General features: G+C 39.0%; 1 protein-coding gene across 1 annotated transcript; it reads left to right on the forward strand.

Annotated features, from left to right (window-relative positions):
* Positions 1 to 1,279: 1,279 nt before the first annotated feature.
* On the forward strand, positions 1,280 to 18,341 carry preb (prolactin regulatory element binding). Its single transcript, XM_055163738.1, has 10 exons — positions 1,280 to 1,454; positions 2,846 to 3,031; positions 6,158 to 6,353; positions 7,269 to 7,510; positions 8,027 to 8,107; positions 8,644 to 8,768; positions 10,536 to 10,709; positions 11,630 to 11,702; positions 13,343 to 13,502; positions 14,826 to 18,341. The coding sequence occupies exons 3-10, from the start codon at positions 6,206 to 6,208 to the stop codon at positions 14,918 to 14,920; spliced, it is 1,098 nt and encodes a 365-aa protein (XP_055019713.1). The 5' UTR covers positions 1,280 to 1,454; positions 2,846 to 3,031; positions 6,158 to 6,205; the 3' UTR covers positions 14,921 to 18,341.
* Positions 18,342 to 20,825: the final 2,484 nt, after the last annotated feature.

Below are 20,825 nucleotides of genomic sequence, written 5' to 3' on the forward strand. Positions count from 1 at the left end.
TCTATTGTGATTACAATTTTTGTTTGTACAATTAAAACTAATTGGAAATCTGTTTTGAATTATATTGACACTCTCTGTCTGCAAAACCTGGAACAGGGCCTCGTCTATAGTGACTTTAAAACATGAATCACAAAACATTATGATACCTAATACTTCTATTGATAATAATAATTGATTTATATAGTGCTTTTCTGGACACTCAGACACTTTACAGTATTATTCATTCACTCCACACTGTGGTGGTAAGATACTATTGTAGCCACAGCTGCCCTGGGACAGACTCACAAAAGCAAAGCTGCCAATCTTCACCATCAGCCCCTCCGACCACCACCATCACTCACACCGCGTTCATACTAAGCAATGTGGGTAAAGTGCCTTACCTAAGGACTGGGGCTGGGTATCATTAAGAAGTTGCTGATACGATGCATACCTTGATACACAGGCCACAATACCTCGATACAGTGCACGTTCTGTTCAATACGATATCGATAACGATTCGATACGGTTCAATAAATAATGGCTAAATCATGGCTGTGATACTAAAAGTCTTTGTTTCATTTTAATCAGTAAACAGTGAATATGTCAAAATGTGTCACATGAATGAGTTTCTTTCCTCTGAACAAGCAACAAAACTGTGGCTGTAACAAAATAATGTAGAAAAATATACCAAAAAAATATTCTTGGTGATATATCGATACAGCAGCTCACAATATCGATACTGTATCATTACATTAAACAATACGATATTTTGATAGTTTTGCACACCCCTACTAAGGACACAATAATAGTTTTTGCTACTGGCACCCCCCGTGGCACCTGATGGTCCCAATGGTCTCTCATGCAAGTACTGACCAGGCCTGACCCTGCTCAGAGACAAGATCTGGCTTGTTAGATTGATTGATTGATTGATTGATAGCATTTATATAGCGCTTTACAGTTCATTAACTTAGAACTGAAGTGTTGGTTATTTCAGGGAAACAGGGAGACAGCAGCAGCAGGAAGAGCACGAGACATGCTTCAGATTGTGAGTCTACATGAAGTGAATGAATATAGCCTCGTTCACGTCAGTTTCGCATGTCCTTGAAGAGTAACCCCATATAAATACATCTTGACAAACTTTCGCTATCTTCCACTTACCATTTTGTATTATATTGCGGTTACAAAAAATAAATTAATAATAATAATAATAATAATAATAATAATAATAATAATAATAATAATAATAATAATAATAATAAAATGTTGCTGTTACGTCGTGACGCTGGCTACGTCCCGTGTGCTGCTGACGTGTACGTGGGGATGGGGAAGTCCTTTAGCCTTTAGCCGCTAATCTTTCCTCTGTAAACCGAAAGAAAAACCTCCGCGACAGACTTTAAGAATGAAATGATTCTGTGTCCTCGGCTCTCGCGGGTGGGTGATATCACTAAACACTAAATCCCCTAAAGAAAAAACAGGTAAGACATTCTGTTGTAAGAAAAGCTAACGAGCTGCTAGCCCTCGAGCTAACCCTCCACTAGCAGCTGTGGACTGAACAGGAATGAACAACAAACTTTTGCTTTACTAACCTGCTCTTTTTTTTTGCAGCGGGTTTTCATGTAAACCAAGAAATCCCAAGCAAAATAAGTGCAAAAATATGAAATAATAGTGAGTGTTTACCATAACACCCAACTCCAGTGCGTTTCTATCTCTGTAATTTATTCAGAGTTGTCAGATAAGAGGCTTAAAGTTCTTTCAGATGACAACAATCGCTTTTGGGAATATTAACACTTTTTTTTTTTTTTTTTTTTTTTTTTTTCTGACAAAGAAGATGTTGAACTTGATGCTAGTTTTTGTTTCACGTGAATAGGACACGTAATTACAGAAATATTAAAGCTGCATTGTGTAACTTTTCTGCTGGAGGGTCCGTCAAATGTTTTTGTTTTTTTTTCCATGGAGATGTTGTTGCTTTGTCTGGAATGTTTCACAGTATGACATTAAACCTTTCTATCTTCATGAAATCCAAACCAGACCTAGTTACAGGTCAGATCTGTGGAGAGGCGACCCCACTCATGTTAGAATATTTGTTTTTCTAGCTGTTTTTGAGCTATAAAACCACCTGTAATTGAATTTAAAAACAGTTTAAAAACAGTTTGAGGAAATGTTTGATATTTCATGACAATGTTTGATAATCATTCAATTGTGGATGTTTCATTGTCTTTTAATCCTTGTTTGAATCAAATTAATTTAATCCAAGGTGTTTAAATGTAATGTTTTTATCATTATTATTATTATTAGGCCTGAGCGCCATGGGTGGCGTAGGGCCTATTGTTACTGTTCAGCAGTGCGCATAGCACACGCAACAGAGCGCAAAGCGCTCTCCCCTTTCCAAACACACACTCACACTCACATGTCAGTGACTGGTGCCCGCTGACATGGCACGGTGGCATTGCCCGTGGGCCGCGACAGCGGCCTAATTGTTATTGCTCACTCAAAACGTAGGGTGCTCTTGACATCGTGCACGATGTCAAGTGCGCCCGCAAAAACAGAGCGCGAAGCGCTCTCCCCTTATCAAACACTCAGTGCCACTCAATAGTGACACTCATGGCATCCAGTAGTACAGACTACTACTAGTAATTGTAATCGTTAACTCTCGTAAACGCCAAAAACGTGCATTGGGTATGTGAGTAATCGAAGAGGTCAATGACAAGCGCGTTGACAATGGACCGCACGGGTGCGTTACTGGACGCGAGCCCTTTCCAATGAAATATATATATGTGCCACCATAGGTGGCATTGTAATAATGTCTTCTTGTTTACTCTGAATTCTCCAGATCATTCATGTTGTCTGTGTTTTTCTGTTGCTGCAGGTTGGTTTAATGCTGCGTTCCTCTGACTTTTGAGCGAAGCGTTTTGTTTGCGATGGGGAAGAGGAAGTGCCAGATCTTTACCGGGCGCCATTTCCACTCTACTCGGTCAAAGTGGATCCGGGTTCAGGGCTGGTCATAGTCGCTGGAGGCGGAGGACCATCCAAAACTGGAATCAAGAATGCTGTGGTGAGTGAACTGAACACTTAAAGCATTGTTGAAGTGCATGTGCATAACAGGTTTTCCCATTTGGTAATAATCACTTTGTTTGGTGCAATTCCTGTGGTAAATATTTATCTTATTTTTAGATTAGTTAAGGTGTGGTGGAAAAAATGTAAGACAGAAGGTAAAGGAAAAAAGTAAAGGAAGTCGCGCTCAGTTCTAAACATAGACTATGTATAAACGGACATAGCTAAACTGAGAGCCGCGGAAATCCAAATAGGAATTGAGCATGGGCACGTTTCTGGCTCCAATCGGCTCAAATTCAATTTGTATTCAAAAGCTGTCACCCCTCTCTGTATGACTGCTGTCCCAGATCCGTCATTTTGGTTTGGTTTGTATTAACACGCTCTACATGATCCTGGGGTTTTTATTCTGCTGTATTGTCCATTAATCAAGATTTAATAACAGATAAATCAGGTGCCTTCTTTCCCTGCAGTCGTACTCACATGTTAACGGGGTTCGCCGCCTATTCCTATATCACTACGTTATTCATTACGACACGCCTCTATTAAGATGTTCTGGTTTTCTGACACTTTTTAGTATCGATATTTCGACACATCATATATGTGGTTCTCTGCAGATACATGACGAAATGAATGAAGCAGAAAAAGCCCATGCAGCCTCCGTTTCAGATTAGATATTTTTCTGAAGCCGGCTTTTTTTTTTTGTAAATGCATGACTTTTTCCCACAGCTCAGTTAGGACATTTTCTCACTGTCTGATATCCTCTGTGGCTGAAGTATTCTCTGATCAAGTATCTTATGATATATGAGAGCGCAAAGTATAATAGGTTATCACATTAATATTATTCATGTCGGAAAATCGGAATGTTTGAAAAATGGTAAAGTGCCACTACTCTGACAATGTTTGTAGACTTCTAAACTACAGTGTTAGGAGATTTTATATCAGAAACTTGTGGAGACACAGAAGAAGACTCTGCACAGCTGACTGGGTGACAGGTGCATTGGAGGAGAAGCACTTAGCTGTTTTTAAAGAAAACTCCCACACAATGTCTCACTCTTGATTTTTCTTTTATTTGTACGATGTTTCAGTCCCTCAGACCTACCTCGAGGTTAGGGTTAGGTTGAGAAAGATCTGAGGGACCGAAACGTCTAACCAATAAAAGAAAAATCAAGAATGAGACGGGGTGCGGGAGTTTTCTTTAAAAAAACAGATTTTATGACTACGGAAATGGCAATGTCTATAACGTATAATGTGCGTAGCATTCACATAAGACTTCATAAAGAATACTGTGGTTGTCTACGAACTATAGTACTAAACTATAAAAGGCTTGTATTACTGTCAAAGCGGTTAGGCTGTGTTTGAAAAGGGCGTTTCACAAAATGGCCTCTTGTTCTTTCAGTTGGTGTTTATTTTGTGGATTCACTTGCATCACATTTGTCACATGGTCAGCTGCTCTTTATGGCTCCTGTTTGCAAATGAACAAGGTGTTAACCAGACCTCCTCTTTGCTTTAACATGATTAACAACACTGCTTACAGTAATGCAATTATAATTATTGCTCCAAACAGTTACTGAAATGCAGTTCTCTTGAGATATATACTGTATTCGGGTTCTCGTTCTGTCAAAACATGCCATATTAATCTTGTGGTTTGAAGTCCTTTTGAACTGAAAACAATGGCTTTTTGGCAATAATGGAGCAGTTTTCTGAAGCTATTGTGAAAACATAATTCTACTTTTGAGAAAACATTGAACTGTGTGCTCGTTTTTTGTTTCATGTGGAGAGGCTCGAACAGTTAATCTAACAGTTAAACAGCAATTTCCACGATAGAGTCCTGACTTGTCTCCAGTTCAGTTTTAGGCAAACCGATTATCGACTTTTTAGAGGTTTTAACCATGCTGCTACAAAGACAGAACGCTGTAACATCACGTTTGGTCAAAAGTGAGTTAATGTAATTTTGGGGGTATTTGAGACCTCCTTTATCACGTGAATAAGTATTTTGAATATTGAGCTCAAAATAAGGAGTTGTGCAAAGGCAAAAGGCAGAAACTGTGTATGTTTTGTTTGTCATTAAGTTAATAAATATATTTTATTTTTTAAATCCAACCTCTCACCTCCTTCTTTTTGTTGCGGCCTTGGCTCAGGGTCTTAACACATTAAATAAATATAACTTTGTATTCAGTTATACTTAAATGATCTTTAATGTGAAAGTATTTTGTGTATTTATTCATACTGTAAAGACTATACGGCAAAGTAACTCGTCTATCAAACTGTTTAACTATGTAAATGTTGCCACACGATCCTGATCAGCACTAAAGAGGAAATCCAAAGTTCTTCTATATCATTTAAATCAAACCCCATGATGACTTGGTGAGGTATTTTTCTTATAATGGATGGAAGTCTGGAGAAAATCAATCATCAATAATGATCATGTCATGTTTCTTCCTTTTGCCTTTGCTCGACTTCTTATTTTTTGCTCATGATACAAAGGCTGAGAACAGGAACTGACAAATAAGGGTCAAAGGTCAATTTTGAGCTCAATATTTTTCACATACAAAAATTTTTCATTATACCCTACCTATTATACTTTTGTCTGGACAAAACAGAAACTTCTGCACAAAACAGAAAAGTCATTTTTCTCAGTTTAACACTCTGGCGAGTTAAGCTCTTTTGCCTTTGTAGGGCAGCATATTATAGTTGTTTCTCCTTCTCATTTACCCTTTCAAAGTTGTATTTGGAGTGATTTGTGCATGTCTGATCTTATTTTCCAGACGCCTTATTGCCGATCACCCCCATTTTCACCATCACTGGTGCACGCCCACTGCTCTGTTCTTACATTTTCTTATGACGTTTACAGTGACGTCAGCTCCCGTTGGCCACTGAAGTTTTCTTTTAAGTTGTTTTAGATGAAAGCTGTGATTTAAATATCCAAAATTATAATATAATGATCCACTAGTGTCATGATTTTAACTACATACCAGGCTCAAGCACAATAATTGTGATTTTAGTTTAAGGAAGAATTAAAGTCTAATCAAGTATACAGCATAATCTCCCATTTGTTTCCATATGTGAGCAGCCTTAAACAGACTGGAGCGGTCCTCTTTGTTTTAATATTTTTATTTTTATTTTTTAGCATTTCCTGGAGCTGCAGAGAGTCGGGGAGCGTGAGTTTAGTGCGACAATGCTTCACGCTCACGACACTGAAACCAAAGCCAACATGAACCTGGCGCTGGCTGATGATGTCATCGCCACAGGACAGGACGGGAACTGCTGCCTCATGAAATTCAAACACGCACAGAGCAAAACAAAAACCACCGCAACTAAAGACGGTGAGAATGGGTCCATGGTATAAGTACTACTACTGCTACTAATACCAATACTTAGAATACCTCTACCCCTTGTGGGTCCAGGACTTCAGCCCGGGACTCAAACCCAGGACTCACTTAAACTCAGGACTCAAACCCAGGACTCACTTAAACTCAGGACTTAAACCCAGGACTTAAATTTAGGATTTAAACCCAGGATGTAAACCCAGGACTTAAACTAAGGATTTAAACCTAGGACTCAAACCCAGGACTCAAACCCAGGACTCAAACCCAGGACTCACTCAAACCCAGGACTCAAACCCAGGACTCAAACCCAGGACTCAAACCCAGGACTCAAACCCAGGACTCAAACCCAGGACTCAAACCCAGGACTCAAACCCAGGACTCAAACCCAGGACTCACTTAAACTCAGGACTTAAACCCAGGATTTAAATTTAGGATTTAATCTTAGGATTTAAACCCAGGATGTAAACCCAGGACTTAAACTAAGGATTTAAACCTAGGGCTTAAACCCAGGACTAAACTCAGGACCTACTCAAACCGAGGACTTAAATCCGAGGACTTAAATCCGAGGACTTAAATCCGAGGACTTAAAACCGAGGACTTAAATCCGAGGACTTAAATCCGAGGACTTAAATCCGAGGACTTAAATCCGAGGACTTAAAATCCGAGGACTTAAAACCGAGGACTTAAAACCGAGGACTTAAAACCGAGGACTTAAAACCGAGGACTTAAAACCGAGGACTTTAAACTGAGGAATAAAACCGAGGACTTAAAACCGAGGACTTAAAACCGAGGACTTAAAACCGAGGACTTAAAACCGAGGACTTAAAACCGAGGACTTAAAACCGAGGACTTTAAACTGAGGAATCAAACCCAGGACTAGTAAAGTAACTTGTGTGCACTCGGTCTCTTCAGCGGGTAACAGCAGTCAGCAGAGCGCCCCCCGGAGGAGAGCAGGTAAAGGGAATAAGCCTGCGCAGGACTCTGGAGACTGCACGGAGCTGAAGGACGAGACGGCTCAGATCCAGGTGCAGGGTCTGGGTGAGGTCCAGTCCGACGAGAACCCTCAGGACCCTCTGCAGAAGGTCGTCCGGTTCAGTCCAGACCGAAGCCTGCTGCTGACCGGAGGCACTGACGGACACGTACGAGTCTGGGAGGTAAAGACATCTGCTCCATCTACCCCTCTCCTGTGCATCCTCTGCTCCATCTGCCCCTCTCCTCTGAATCCTCTGCTCCATCTGCCCCTCTCCTCTGAATCCTCTGCTCCATCTGCCCCTCTCCTCTGAATCCTCTGCTCCATCTGCCCCTCTCCTCTCCTTCCATCTGCTCCTCTCTGCATCCTCTGCTTTATCTGCCCTCTCCTCTGCATCCTCTGCTCCATCTGCCCCTCTCCTCTCCTTCCATCTGCCCCTCTCTGCATCCTCTGCTCTATTTGCCCCTCTCCTCTACATTCTCTGCTCTACCTGCCCTTCTCCTCTGCATCCTCTTCACCATCTGCCCCTCTCCTCTCCTTCCATCTGCCCCTCTCCTCTGCATCCTCTGCTCTGCTTGCCCCTCTCCTCTCCTTCCATCTGCCCCTCTCCTCTGCATCCTCTGCTCTACCTGCTTTTCTCCTCTGCATCCTCTGCTCCATGTGACCCTCTTGTCTCTAATTCCAGTGTGTGTTTTTACAGTTCCCGTCCCTAAAAAAGAAATACGACTTCAAAGCACATGAAGACGAGATAGAAGACCTGGACATCAGCCCGGGGAATAAGGTGACTTTTTTGAAAATGTAATGTGTTTTAGTCTGCCATTTTATTTTAAAAATGCACAACAATGAATGAAATGTCACTGCTGTATTAGAAACTTGAGGAAATGGTTCAAACTTTGTCCTAACATATACAGTTGTTGTGTCAGTGGGCAAGGCAGCAGACAAATTATCCAGGAGACCAAGACAGTAGCTGAAGACCTGAAGATTGGTGCTTATGTTTAACCTCGGCTGTGTGAAGGGCAGGTTAAATTACAGAGAACCATGCTGGCACAGTATAATATACTTTTAAGTGGCAGAGCAAATTTTTCTCCACAATATTGAGGGTTTTGAAACGTGTAATTTCACATTTAAAAGCTTTCCAGGAGCACCACATCTGAGAGAAAACTGAAATCTAATACAAGAATCCCATGTATTTCAGAATATGTCTGTAGACATCTAGTTAATAATTGTAATTTTCTAATCAACAGACTTTAACTTTACCAAGCGGCCACGATGTTTACATGAAATCAGCGTTGTTTAAATGTGGTTATGTGTGTTCAGCTGGTGACTGTGGGCAGAGACTTCAGCTGCAGCGTGTGGAGCGGAGACCAACTCGCCATGAGCCTAAAGTGGCACCAGACCAGACCTGGGACCGGGGACAAGACCTACCGCTACATGGGCTGCAGGTATGGACTAACCAGTACTGAGACTACACCAGACACCAGATCTAAACTAGGGCGGTTCTGAATGCCCCCCTATACCCTAACGCAGGGGTGGGCAAACTACGGCCCGGGGGCCGTATGCGGCCCTTTAAACCTTTTAATCCGGCCCGCCGAACTGGAATAAATTACAATAATAAACCTTGTTGATGTTTTATTTGTCATGCATTTCCAGCGTTTTCCCAGTAGATGGTAGATATATATACATTGAGTTGCGGTGTATTATGTTGGCCGCAATGCTTTATGGGAAAGTGTTCTTACAGGAGTTATTCAGACCATGAGTGAAGTAGTTGGTGCTTAAGATATAAGACTGCACTGCTTCCAGTTTGAGTTGGTATAAATCAATCAATAAAACTTGTAATCTGTAAGTTGTATTTGTTAATATGTACAACAATTTGGAATCAGGTTTTTTACTGCACTCACAGGTGTGTATCTGTGATTGAACGGCGTGAGCTTTGTTATTAAGCTGTTATCAGTCATATTTGAAAACAGTGAAGTCATGATATACATTCACTCGTGGTGTGCAGTGGAACAGGTCTCAACAGTTTTATGTGTTTTGAATCTTTCACAGTAGTGATGAAATGTGTAGCGTCTGAAGTCCTAGGTAAATGTGAATAAGAAAGTAATGAAGCCGAGCTCTTAACACGTTATGTCCTGTCTTCTGTCTGGCCCTTCAGTCAAATTTTAGGACCCTATGTGGCCCGCGAGCCAGAAAGTTTGCCCACCCCTGCCCTAACGCCTCATTCACTACATAGACCCACACGTTTCAGACCACACTCTGGCGTCTGGGTGAGAAAAAAGTGTGCTAAACTTCTTCTTTTTTTTTCCCTGTCATAAATAATGATCATATCAGACGCACATTTTTGTCACGCTGAAGCTCAAGAGATGTGGAAATTTGATCTTATTATGTTTTAATAGCTCATGCTGAGGTAAACGTTACACCATAACGATTTATTTAAGAGTGTTGTATTCATAATCAGGATCAGCAGTGTGATAAAAAAGATATTCTATCTGATTCATTCACTAGTGTTGTGTCCAGTTAATGACCTGTTGCTGTACGCTGTTGTTTTCCGACTCTCCCAGTGCATTGTGGTCGTTATTGGTCGCTCTAGTGAACACCAATGCCCACTATTTTTCAAGGTGCATTGTGGAAAATCTTGGAGTGCCAATGGAAATGAGGCTTAATTTGTGCTAGATATGCTCTGATATCCAACAAATGGAAAAAACTGTCCAAGAAGGTAACGCAGTCTTATGTCATTAAAGCAAATGACAGCCTTTTGTACAACACAGTAGGCTATGACGAGGTGAATAGTGATGGAAATGATAGTAAAATAATAGTGATTCAGCAGTGAGCTCCTTTTGGGATTGATCAAAACATCCCACACAGAAGAATAGGCCTATCCTCTTTTCTTTTGTGGTTCTGAGCTGATGAAGAGACCCACAAGACTTGAGCCTCGTGACTTGTGCTACATGAGCTGCTTCAGCTCCCGACACGAGCCGCACCACAGGACACAGTAGATGCATCGGTCACATGAGTTTTCTTAGAATGACACACTCAGCGACACACAGAACTAGTAACTCTACACAGGTGTTACTTTCTGAGCTCAACATGTGTCGACTAGTTTGGTCCATCTGTAGTGGATTCAAAATCTATAACTCACCCATAGAGTATTGGTGTCCTGTCCCCCATGTGAACTTGGACACATTTCTGATACGTTTTTTTCTGTGTTCCAGGTTTGGTGCAGTGGAGGACCAGAAGGAGGCTCTGCGGCTCTACACGGTGCAGATCCCTCACAAACGCGACAGGAAGCCCCCGCCCTGCTTCATCACCAAATGGGACGGCAAGAGTTTCCTGCCCATGCTCACTGCCCCCTGTGGCTCAGAGGTCATCTCCACGCTCGCCGTTAGGTAATTTTAAAAACATATGTCTGATTTGGCTTCAGGGGCAGGACTTGGACTTCTTAGTAAATCAAGCAAACCAAACACCCATTTACTGTGATGCTTGTGATTCAAAAGTAGGAACCCTCTCCTGAATTGTTCTTCAAACATTGTCCATTACTAGGGGTGGGACAAGAAACAATTTCCACAAGAAGAGTCAAGATATGAGATTGATTCCACGAGATGAGATTTGGCATAATTTGTTACTGAAAAACTGTGCAGCTCAGTTCATGACTTGGGGACTTCAGGACTCACAATTCTTCATTAATTTTATTAAATACAATTGCTGTCTTTGTAGCATTGCTTTTTGGAACTCCAGCTTCTCAAGATCTGACTCACCTGCACTTAATCGTTTTTTGTCCAATCCAAATGTGAACACATGAGGGGAAAAATAAAATAGTTTTGCCCATGCACAATATTGTGGCAATTTTGACTTGCTAGATGTTGTGGCACGAGATCTTGTCCCATGTTTGTTTTGGCACAGTTTCGGGCAAGGTGATTAATTCATCCAAACAAAATTGCAATTTGATGGACCCAATAAGCAAATCACAAAAGCTGTTATTTTTGAACTACCATCATTTCTTCTACAGACAACAAACAACAAAATACTCTGCTAACCCTGTAGTTTAGACTTGTACAAACATGTCCAGAAATGTGATTCTTGTATTATTTTGTCATTTCATATTTCAGCCTTTTTGTCAATTCCTCTAATCACAATTGGATATTTTCCCAAGTTGTTCAGTCTAGTCTAGATTCTATGAACAGAATAGGAAGAGTCTTGGCTTGCCCAGCTACAGGAGCAGTGTAGTATTTGTGTAGTGACTCGTACCCGACTGTGTGAATAAAACATGATAAACAATAATAATAACCACAGCTAATCTTTGTTTCAGTGACTCTGGGACATTTCTGGGTTTGGGGACAGTGACTGGATCTGTCGCTATTTACATCGCCTTTTCTCTGCAGGTAACAATTCTCTAACTACATCTGTATTTTAAATATGTAAAGGTTTCATTGCAAGATTTTGGACATCACAATATTCTATAGGCTTATAATATTTAATACAAACGGGTAAACTTGCTATTGTTCATTGTCTTTTCTACAATCACTACAATTATTTTGTTTTGTATATTTCCCGTGAAATAAAATCAACTGATGCAAATGGTGGAACAGTTTGTACATCATATCCTTATTTTTTAATTGGTTTGACCATTTTAAAAAATATATTTTAAAAAATGACAAAAAGGCCATTCTCCTCTTGACTTGGTGAATATAGCTCAAAGATACAATAACAGTACAGTATTAATAAAATCTATTCTACCAGTCTTAAGTTTGGACACACTTTCTCATTTATGTTTTTTTCTTTATTTTTTACATTTTTAGACACACAGAAAGCATGACATATGGAGCTATGTAGCAAAGTAAAAAACTTGAAATAACTCACAACTTATTTTATATTCCGATACTCAAAGTAACCAGCCTTTTCGTTATTGACGGAGCTGCCCTCGGCCTTTTCTAAATGATGATGAAGTCTCCTCAAATGGTTTTCACTTCACAGCGACAGCAGTAGGTCGAGGGTTTGTCCACTGATCAGGAGGCTGGCGGTGCGAATCCTACTTTTGACGTAAAAAAATTTTAAATAAAAATAATCGGTTGAGCGGTGAGATCCACTGACCCACAGGTTGGCAGTGTGATTCCAGCTCCCACAGATGAATGCTATTGTTGTGTCCTTGGGCAAGACACTCAACCCATCTCGCCCACAGTGTCTGCGTACACTGGTGTGTGAAAGGGTGTAAAGCGTTTTGAGCCTCGAAGGTGGAAAAGCGCTGTATAAAAATGTGACCAATTACAGAGTTCCCACAGTCATGGTAATCCTGGAAAAGCCATAGAATTTTGTAAATTCAATGACGGTTTTGGAAAAGTCATGGAATTTTAGTATCTCTTTCACGCAACTACAGCGTTCTGTTAAGTTCTCATGAGACTATTATGATTATTTCCAAACGTCTGCACCTTTTGTTTTAAAGAGATGAAAATAAAGGCACTGACAGGATTTTGAATGTTAAAAAACTATAATCCCAAACCATAAGGTGAGTGGAAAGAGTTAACATTTCATATTTAGATCTAAAAGTTTGATCAGTTCAACACATGTAGGTGCTGTAAAGTCATGGAAAATTCACTTTAGCTCATGAAAAGAATGGAAAAGTTTTGAAATTTTACAAGTGAAATGCCATGTGTTCAAAACAGTGATCAAAGCGAAGGGTGGCTATTTAAAAAAAATCAGAAACATGTTTTGAGTTATTTTGCGTAAATTTTTTTAATACATTCCATTTGTGTTTGTTCATTGTTTTAATGCCTTCAGTGTGAATCTACAGTGGAAATAATCATGGGAATAAAGAAGAAACATGAACGAAAAGTGTTTCCAAACTTACTGGTAGTTTAAAAGACATAAAATAAGAAAAATATTACCGCGTACAAATTCCAATACCATCTGCCATGACTCGTCACAATGTTATCTGGTCACTTTTTTTTTTGTTCATAGATAAATTTTTGACCTTGAACTTGTTTAACCCTCTTGTCTGTTGTTGCCCCCTCTGCTCTTTCTGTAGAAGCTCTATTATGTTCAGGAGTCTCATGGGATTGTGGTCACAGACTTGGCCTTCCTGCCAGACTCGCCCCGGGGCAGACAGCTGAGGGGGAACCACGAGGCGGCCATGATGAGTGTGGCCGTGGACAGCCGCTGCCAACTGCACACGCTCAGCAACCGCAGTGAGTTTTCAGTACAGTTTGGCTGAAGAGTTATAATCTTTATAAAAAACTAATATCGAAACTAGATATTTGAGCCGGTATTGATTAGATTCTTGATCAAAACATGTTTAATCTTCGTGCAACTCTTTAAAATAATCACAACTGTCATCCTTTGTGACTAAAATGTACACCGGAAAAGAATACCACAATATTTTTATGCAGTACAGATTTGTGTTCAACTTTTTTATATCAATATCTTCATTTACGTCTGCCCTAACCGTACAAACCAAATAAGTCTGTGCAATTAATCAAATTTTGATCGCAATTTCGACTTGTGTATCAAACGATCTCCAAACTCATATAATCAAGTTGAAACAATAAAGCTTAACAAAGTTTATTTTGGGATATTTTTTATATAAATAAGTATATGTATTATTTTTTTTTAATATAGAGATTGTAGAACAGCTGGATATGTAGTTTATTTTGGATACTTTTATTTTTCTATGCCTTGTTTCATGTTCAAAGTATTTTTTTTAATAAATTTTTAGTTTTATACATCGCAGAACTGCTCGCAAAACTGCTCTAAGCTTCATATTTGTAGCCTATATTTATTTTCAATTTGTTCAAATTTTGCCTAAATTATCAGTAACAATGTGTTGTTGTTGTTGTTGTTTTTGAGAGAGGAATGCTGAATAAATGCATCAGTGTAAATAATCGTTTGAATAATCATGATTTCAATATTGACCAAAATAATCGTGATCATATTTTTTTTCCATAATCAAGCAGCTCTAATACCAAATAATATATAATGTTTTGAAATTTGAACCTCTTAAATGCCATTTTTGACAGCAAAAGTATCAAATTATGTGCACGCAATTGATTGTTTTTCTATATCTTCTAACACATTTTAATTTGTTTGTGTTGGGGTTATCCGAGGTTGGGGATGTCACACAGTGATTTGGTTTGTTTTTTTTTGTTTCGATCTCCATGGTAACCGCTGAACATTCCACCATAGAGTTACGTGTAGTATCACGTATCAATTCTGCTTTTTTATTATTATTATTTTTTTATGTATGTTAATTAAGGACATCACAATTGCATTAGACAATCTAGATGCGTTTCTCTGAGTGTTTTCTAGTTTTCCACACCTGTCCGTAGAAAAAAATATAAGATACCTGCGTAAAAACAGGTAAGACACATACATAGTTACACACAGATAAGAAAATATTTTGCATTATTACATTTTCAGTGAGAACATGTTTTGGTTGGAAACATACCATAAACTTTGCACAAATGTTTTTACTTGCTCTAACTGACTGAACCGTGACCGTGTGTTTGTTTCAGGGTCGTGTCCGGTGTGGCTGATGCTGGTCTCCTGTGGTCTGATGGTCGTGATGGTGATCCTGCTCCTTCAGAATCTGTTTCCCGGGTTCCTCTGATCCTCCGTCCAACTGAAAGACTTGAAATCCTCTTAAATAAAACACACATATATAAAAACAGTACAGACATCTCACACCACTGGGAAAGGGAACGATCCGCTTAAATGGCTTGAATTCTGGGTTTTTCGCTTAATTTTAGTAGTTTTAGTGAAGTTGGCGTCACGTTATAATGACTAAACCTGAATAAACCATGCACAAAGACACGAGAGAATACATAAATGAACAAACAGCTTATGAAAATGCTCCTCAACGTCAAGATGAGTCACCTTAGAAGGCTTTGACATCTGTTCTTGATTCCTCCTGGACGTCCCAGCAGGAAGATGAAGACCCAGGACACGCCGGAGGGACTATGACCGTGTCTCATTTCTCTTTCCTCGCTTCCTCCTCATCGATTCCTCTCCTCAGTCCTCCATTTTTCACCTTTTAATCAAGCGACATCCCGAAGAAAACCACAGAAGGAAGGAAGGAGTGAACACGAGCGAGACTTCAGGAGGCAAACGTCGGATAAAAGAATCAAACTTTATTGGTCGCATGAGGAGTTTTTATCCTCTCTCCTTCTTCTGTCTCCTCTGTGGGACTTCGTCAACCCATTTCTTGCAGAATCAAGGAGAAGGAAGCGAGGAAAGAGAAATGAGACGCCGTGGAAGTGTCCGACCCAAGGGAAGTCCCTACTTGGACTTGAAGTTTAGGAAATAGTTACTAAGCCTGAATTATTCTTAATTCACTCTTCATGATCAATTAGGTCTTTGTTCATGGTTTATTAAGACTTCAAAATGCATATTTATAATAAAGTGTTACGGTTGAGTTCAATTTAAACCTCAAAACATAAATTTACACATGAAAATAATAAGAGAATCAAGTGTTCTTTTATCGTTTTTCCCGGAATGTTCAACAAATTTGTATCTTTCATTTATTTACAGACAAAAATACTTAGTTTTGTTGAAGTGGCGGCTTTTCTCCACGAAAATTGCAAAGTTTAATACCATTTTTTTGTGGAACATTACCGGCAAAACAACTCTGAAGAAAGGTTTTCAGACTCCACAACCTAAAAACGAATAGTGTCCATTTAAGAGAAATTGACCTGGAAGCTTTTAATAATAATAAACCGGTTAAAACTGTACAAAATATAAAAATTTCAATCTAAGTAAAACCACTCAACTGAAATACTCAAATCAAGTCATTTTAACCGAGGCTGGATCTTCCTTTTTTTACAGTGTCACTCTGTACTTTTAATTTCCGCCAACTCAAAACAGACCTCAGGATTATGGACTGCACATTGGACTCGTTTTAATTTTCTGAAGTCTTATTTTGTTTTTGTGAAAGGGGAATGGGATCATGAAGATTTTATTGGAATATTTAATGTAAAAAATATATGAATGAATGATCTGTCCAGTGGTTTACAAACGCCCCAGACTTTAAAATATTTCAATGATTCACAAAGCAAAAAGGGATTTATAAGAGTTAAATTAGTTACGTTCAGTTCGTCCGACCGCCGATCACTCACTCACCACATTACGCAGGCAAGGTGGGTGAAGTGTCTTGCCCAAGGACACAACAATAAAACGCAAATTCAGAGCTAGGATCATCTCTATAAATTGGCTTGAAATAAGAAAAAAATGTGTTACTGTATTTTCCGGACTATAAGTTGCACCAGCCAAAAAATGCACAATGAAGAAGAAAAAAAAAAAAAATGTATATATATAAGTCGCACTTTTTTGGGGAAATGTATATTAGATGTAAAATCAGAGACCAGGAACCGACATTTCATCTTGAAATGGAAGTTCTAGTAATAACAATAGAACAGAGAACAACAGGCTGAATAGGCACTAATATGTTAACGTCACATATTAACAATTATTCAGATAATTATAGCATAAACAACAGAACATAAGTTTACCAAACTCTCCATCTCACTCCAAATCACTAAATCCATTCAATTCTTCATCCTCTGTGTCACTTCTGCGCGACCTCTGGAGATAAACCATAGATCCATGATGTAAACAGAGCGCCGCTTCCTCTTCTGTGTCGCTGTCGTCAGACTCAGCATCAGTTCCAGTTAGAATTATTACGACCTTTCTGAATCCCGACAGGATGGTTTCGTTGTCACTAAAGTCCAGGCTTTGTCAATTCATCCAGTGACTTCCAGGAAAGTTTCATGGTGCACCCTCCTGGTTACCCTCCATCCCCACTTTCCTCCAGTCCCTCACAAGTTTCTTGCTCACTCCAAACTTTCTTTCTGCTGGTCAATTACGGTTTTCGGCTGCAAATTTCACTATTTGCAGCAAGACAGAGGCTCTTTCTGCAGGAGACATGCGCAGTAGAATGCGAAGTGACAGTGGTACAGTAGTAATAGCAGTACTAGATACTGACACACAAGCCTAGAGCGCCCTCTTGTGGCTGTCAGTGTGAATTTTAATATATAAATTGCAGGAAACACGCAAACCATGAAAAAAAGTGCGACTTATAGTTCGAAAAATATGGTAAACCTGACCATATCCATTGTAATACATTTTCTGATTACGAGTTCGAAGCACAGATACAAGATTTGAGTTGAAAATAAATGTTATAGAGTCTCTCAAAAATGCAGCTTTGTTTAGTCCTGGTTTAGACTGGCTTAATCTTGGGTTAGTCCTAGGTTAGTCCTGGTTTAGTCCCAAGTTTAAGTGGTCCAAAGCAGGAAAATCAGTTCGATATGATTCCAAAATGAAGTCTTAAATTCTAAAGTTAGTGTTCATTTCAATATTTAGACATTTGCCTGGATTTTTTTCACATTAAGACAATCAAGCGACACCACTGGGCCAAGTTACAAGTCAGATCTGTGAAGAGGCTAGTCCATTTACCCTAAGAAACTATGAGGGCATGAAAGCATTAAAAAAACAGTAATTGACTAAATGTGTAAGAGATCATTTTAAAGCTGCACTATGTAACTTTCTGGTTGTGGTTCAGGGTCTGTCAACTGCTTGTTTCTGTGGATATGTCACTGCTCTGTCTGGAATGTTCCACAGTATGACTTTAAACAGCTCTACCTTACGTTTATTGTGGTTTTATTGCTCAAAAATACCTAGAAAAACAGACATTTTGACCACAGATCTGACTTGTATTTTGATCCGGTTTGGTCTCCGTGAAAATAAAAACGTTTAATGCCATACTGTGAAACATTCCAGGCAAAGCAATAAGGTAACATCTCCATGGAGACAAGAAGTAGAGAAAGGTTACAGAGTTCACCTTTAAAATGAATTACCCATTACTTTCCTTTTTTCATTGTTGCACAAATGAAGGTATTATGAAAACAGAAAATCTATTAAGATAAAATGACAAAACTGTACTAGTCCTGATATGTGAAGAGTGGATGTGTAGAAGAAGCCCTTTTATTTAAATACAATGTTTAATAATGAATAAAAAAGGGTTGGATGAATGCAAACGTTTGTCTTTTGCACTTATTTATCTGAGTTTAAGACAAGACAACTTTATTTGTATCGGACAATTTGCACACAAAGTAATTCGAAGTGATGGTTGTTTTTTTCTTTGTTCTGGCTTTAAATCCTCGATCTCGGGATCTCGTTGCCAACACAGAAAGTATGGCTCTTTGCTGATTGGCTGGTGCCCTAACTCGCACTTCCGGGGTTTTTGCGAACCGTCTAGTGTATTCTGATTCCTGACGTAGTCGCTGGAGAGAAATGAAATTGAGCGGAGGCACTAGGTGGCGCCAGCCTCACTAAGTTTTAGCTGCATGAATCTGAAACACTGACTCCTCAAGTTTAATCCTGGTTTATAGGGATGTAACGACATCCGAATCTCTCGGTACGATATTATCACGATCTGCATCTCACGGTACGATATTTATTGCAATTAATTTTGGAGAGGCTGATATAATTGTAGATAGGACAGTTTTTTTGTTTTTAAAATACCTAGACAGTCATAATCCCAAAAATTGTGATTGATGTGTCTGGTCATCTGATTTAAACAGATTTTGGCACTGTCTTCCTACCTATACAGAAACGTGCCCACAGGACTATAAACCGGGACGAGGGGGCTTTTTTACTCTCACACACCTGGGATACTGTCCTGAGGAAGTGGGACTGCAGATGGCGCTGTCGTCCTGCCCTCGCCAGTAGGAAGACAGCGCCAAAACCTGTTTAAATCAACTGACCAGACACAGTCACGGCAACATTACGTGACTCTGGGGAAGACCGCTAGTGAGCAGTCGAAACTGTCAGGTGTGAAACAAAACTCTAGGTCTGAAAAAAAAAACCTAATAACATAAAATATCAGAAGACCAAATGAATCTCATTGGACTAGGAGTCTAACCTACTGGAGACAAATGCATGAATAATAATAAGTCTCTCCAAGTCTGATTTAGACACTATAGACCAGGGGTGGGCAAACTACGTCCCACTAATATTCTTTTTAACCCGGCCCACTGAACTTGAATAATAATAATAACAATGACGACGACAACAACAGCAATGATAATAATAATTTTCAGTGTTTTAAAAGTCATTTCAATAAATAGTAAATACCGTGGGACTTGAAAGACACATATTTTGTTGTAATTATTTTCAATTATGGGATAGTTCAATTACATGGAATATGTTTTTTACATATTCCATGTAATTTTTTTTCTCTTATGAGGTGGATTACCAAAAAAACTCCATCCATCTGCTCCTGGTTTGGCCCTTCTGTCAAATTTTAGAACCCTTTGTGGCCCATGAGTCAAAAACTTTGCCCACCCCTGGTCTAGACATTATTAAACATGACTTACATTATGATGTTTTGCTGTTTTTTTTAGGCTGCAGATGTTATTGGGTTGATGTGGCTTTTAAAGTTCAAGTCTGAGTCCATTATTACCCCTGGATTTTTAAGTTAATTTAAATTATTACTATATGGTCCAGTAGGAGGCGCTGTATGACCACAAAAGGTCTGAATTTGGACTTTTACTGTTTTGGGAAATGGGTGTAGTGGGTATGACAGGATAGGCATATAATTATCAAGTAAAGGTTGGTTAGGAGAATTCATGTCAATATTAAACTAGAATGAAAGTAGTAATCTTGACAAATATTTAAAATGTCTGATAAACTGAAGGATCTGTGCAAGAAACACAAATGCTCAAATCATTTCACATTGAAACATAAAGCTTCTGTCACTTGTAGACAGAGACTGGTAAAGTAGCCAATAACTGTAACATTTAGAATAATATTACTAAAGTAGAAGTACAAAGTGTCAAAAAATAACTCTCAACTTGGAAACCTACTCACTTAAGAGTAACATCTGATTTAAATTTTGAAGTTATTGTAATGTGAAGGACAAAACATTAAATGATGCACAAAAATCTGGTATTTTGGTATTATGTAAGGACAGAATGACAAAAGCTAAACACAAACACAAATGTTCAAATTATGTCATATTGTCACATAAAGCATTTGTCTATTGTACTACTATAAAAAATAAAATAAAATCTTTTATTCAAGTAAGAGGAAAATTGACAAATTATCATCAAAAGTCATTTTCAAGCATTTTATTCTATGTATCACTGCTTCAAATGTAGATGGAAAAACTCCCCAAGTTTATAAGCTTCAATTTTAGTCCAAGATGTGACATGGAGAAAAGTGTTTGACGAACCCTCCACCAAGAAAAGTTTTTTAATAGGTTATCTTGAGTTTGTGTTTAGACTACAGCCTGGTTACATCTCCACTGAGTTCAAACTAATGTTCTATCACCTCTGTTTCAGCACAAGTGACTCATCCGTTTCACCTTTTCTGAAATAACTCCACAGCAGAGTATTTTCATTTGTCTCTCCAACTTATGTTCATTTTAGTCCAGTGACACATGGAACTGTCGTCCCACTAAAGTTCACAAAGCCACTAAAGAACACAAACTGTTATTTCTGGTTTCTGATCCTGTGTCT

The sequence above is a fragment of the Boleophthalmus pectinirostris genome, unplaced genomic scaffold, assembly GCF_026225935.1.
Source record: "Boleophthalmus pectinirostris isolate CB_2022bp ecotype Guang Dong unplaced genomic scaffold, ASM2622593v1 HiC_scaffold_6, whole genome shotgun sequence".
NCBI classification, from domain to species: Eukaryota; Metazoa; Chordata; class Actinopteri; order Gobiiformes; family Gobiidae; genus Boleophthalmus; species Boleophthalmus pectinirostris.

Excerpts from the sequence above, each read along its gene's own strand:
- preb (XM_055163738.1), top strand. The coding sequence starts at position 6,206 with ATGCTTCACGCTCACGACACTGAAACCAAAGCCAACATGAACCTGGCG. Across the intron at positions 8,108-8,643 it reads ACATCAGCCCGGGGAATAAG|CTGGTGACTGTGGGCAGAGA; the intron begins GTGACTTTTTTG and ends ATGTGTGTTCAG. Across the intron at positions 10,710-11,629 it reads ATCTCCACGCTCGCCGTTAG|TGACTCTGGGACATTTCTGG; the intron begins GTAATTTTAAAA and ends TCTTTGTTTCAG.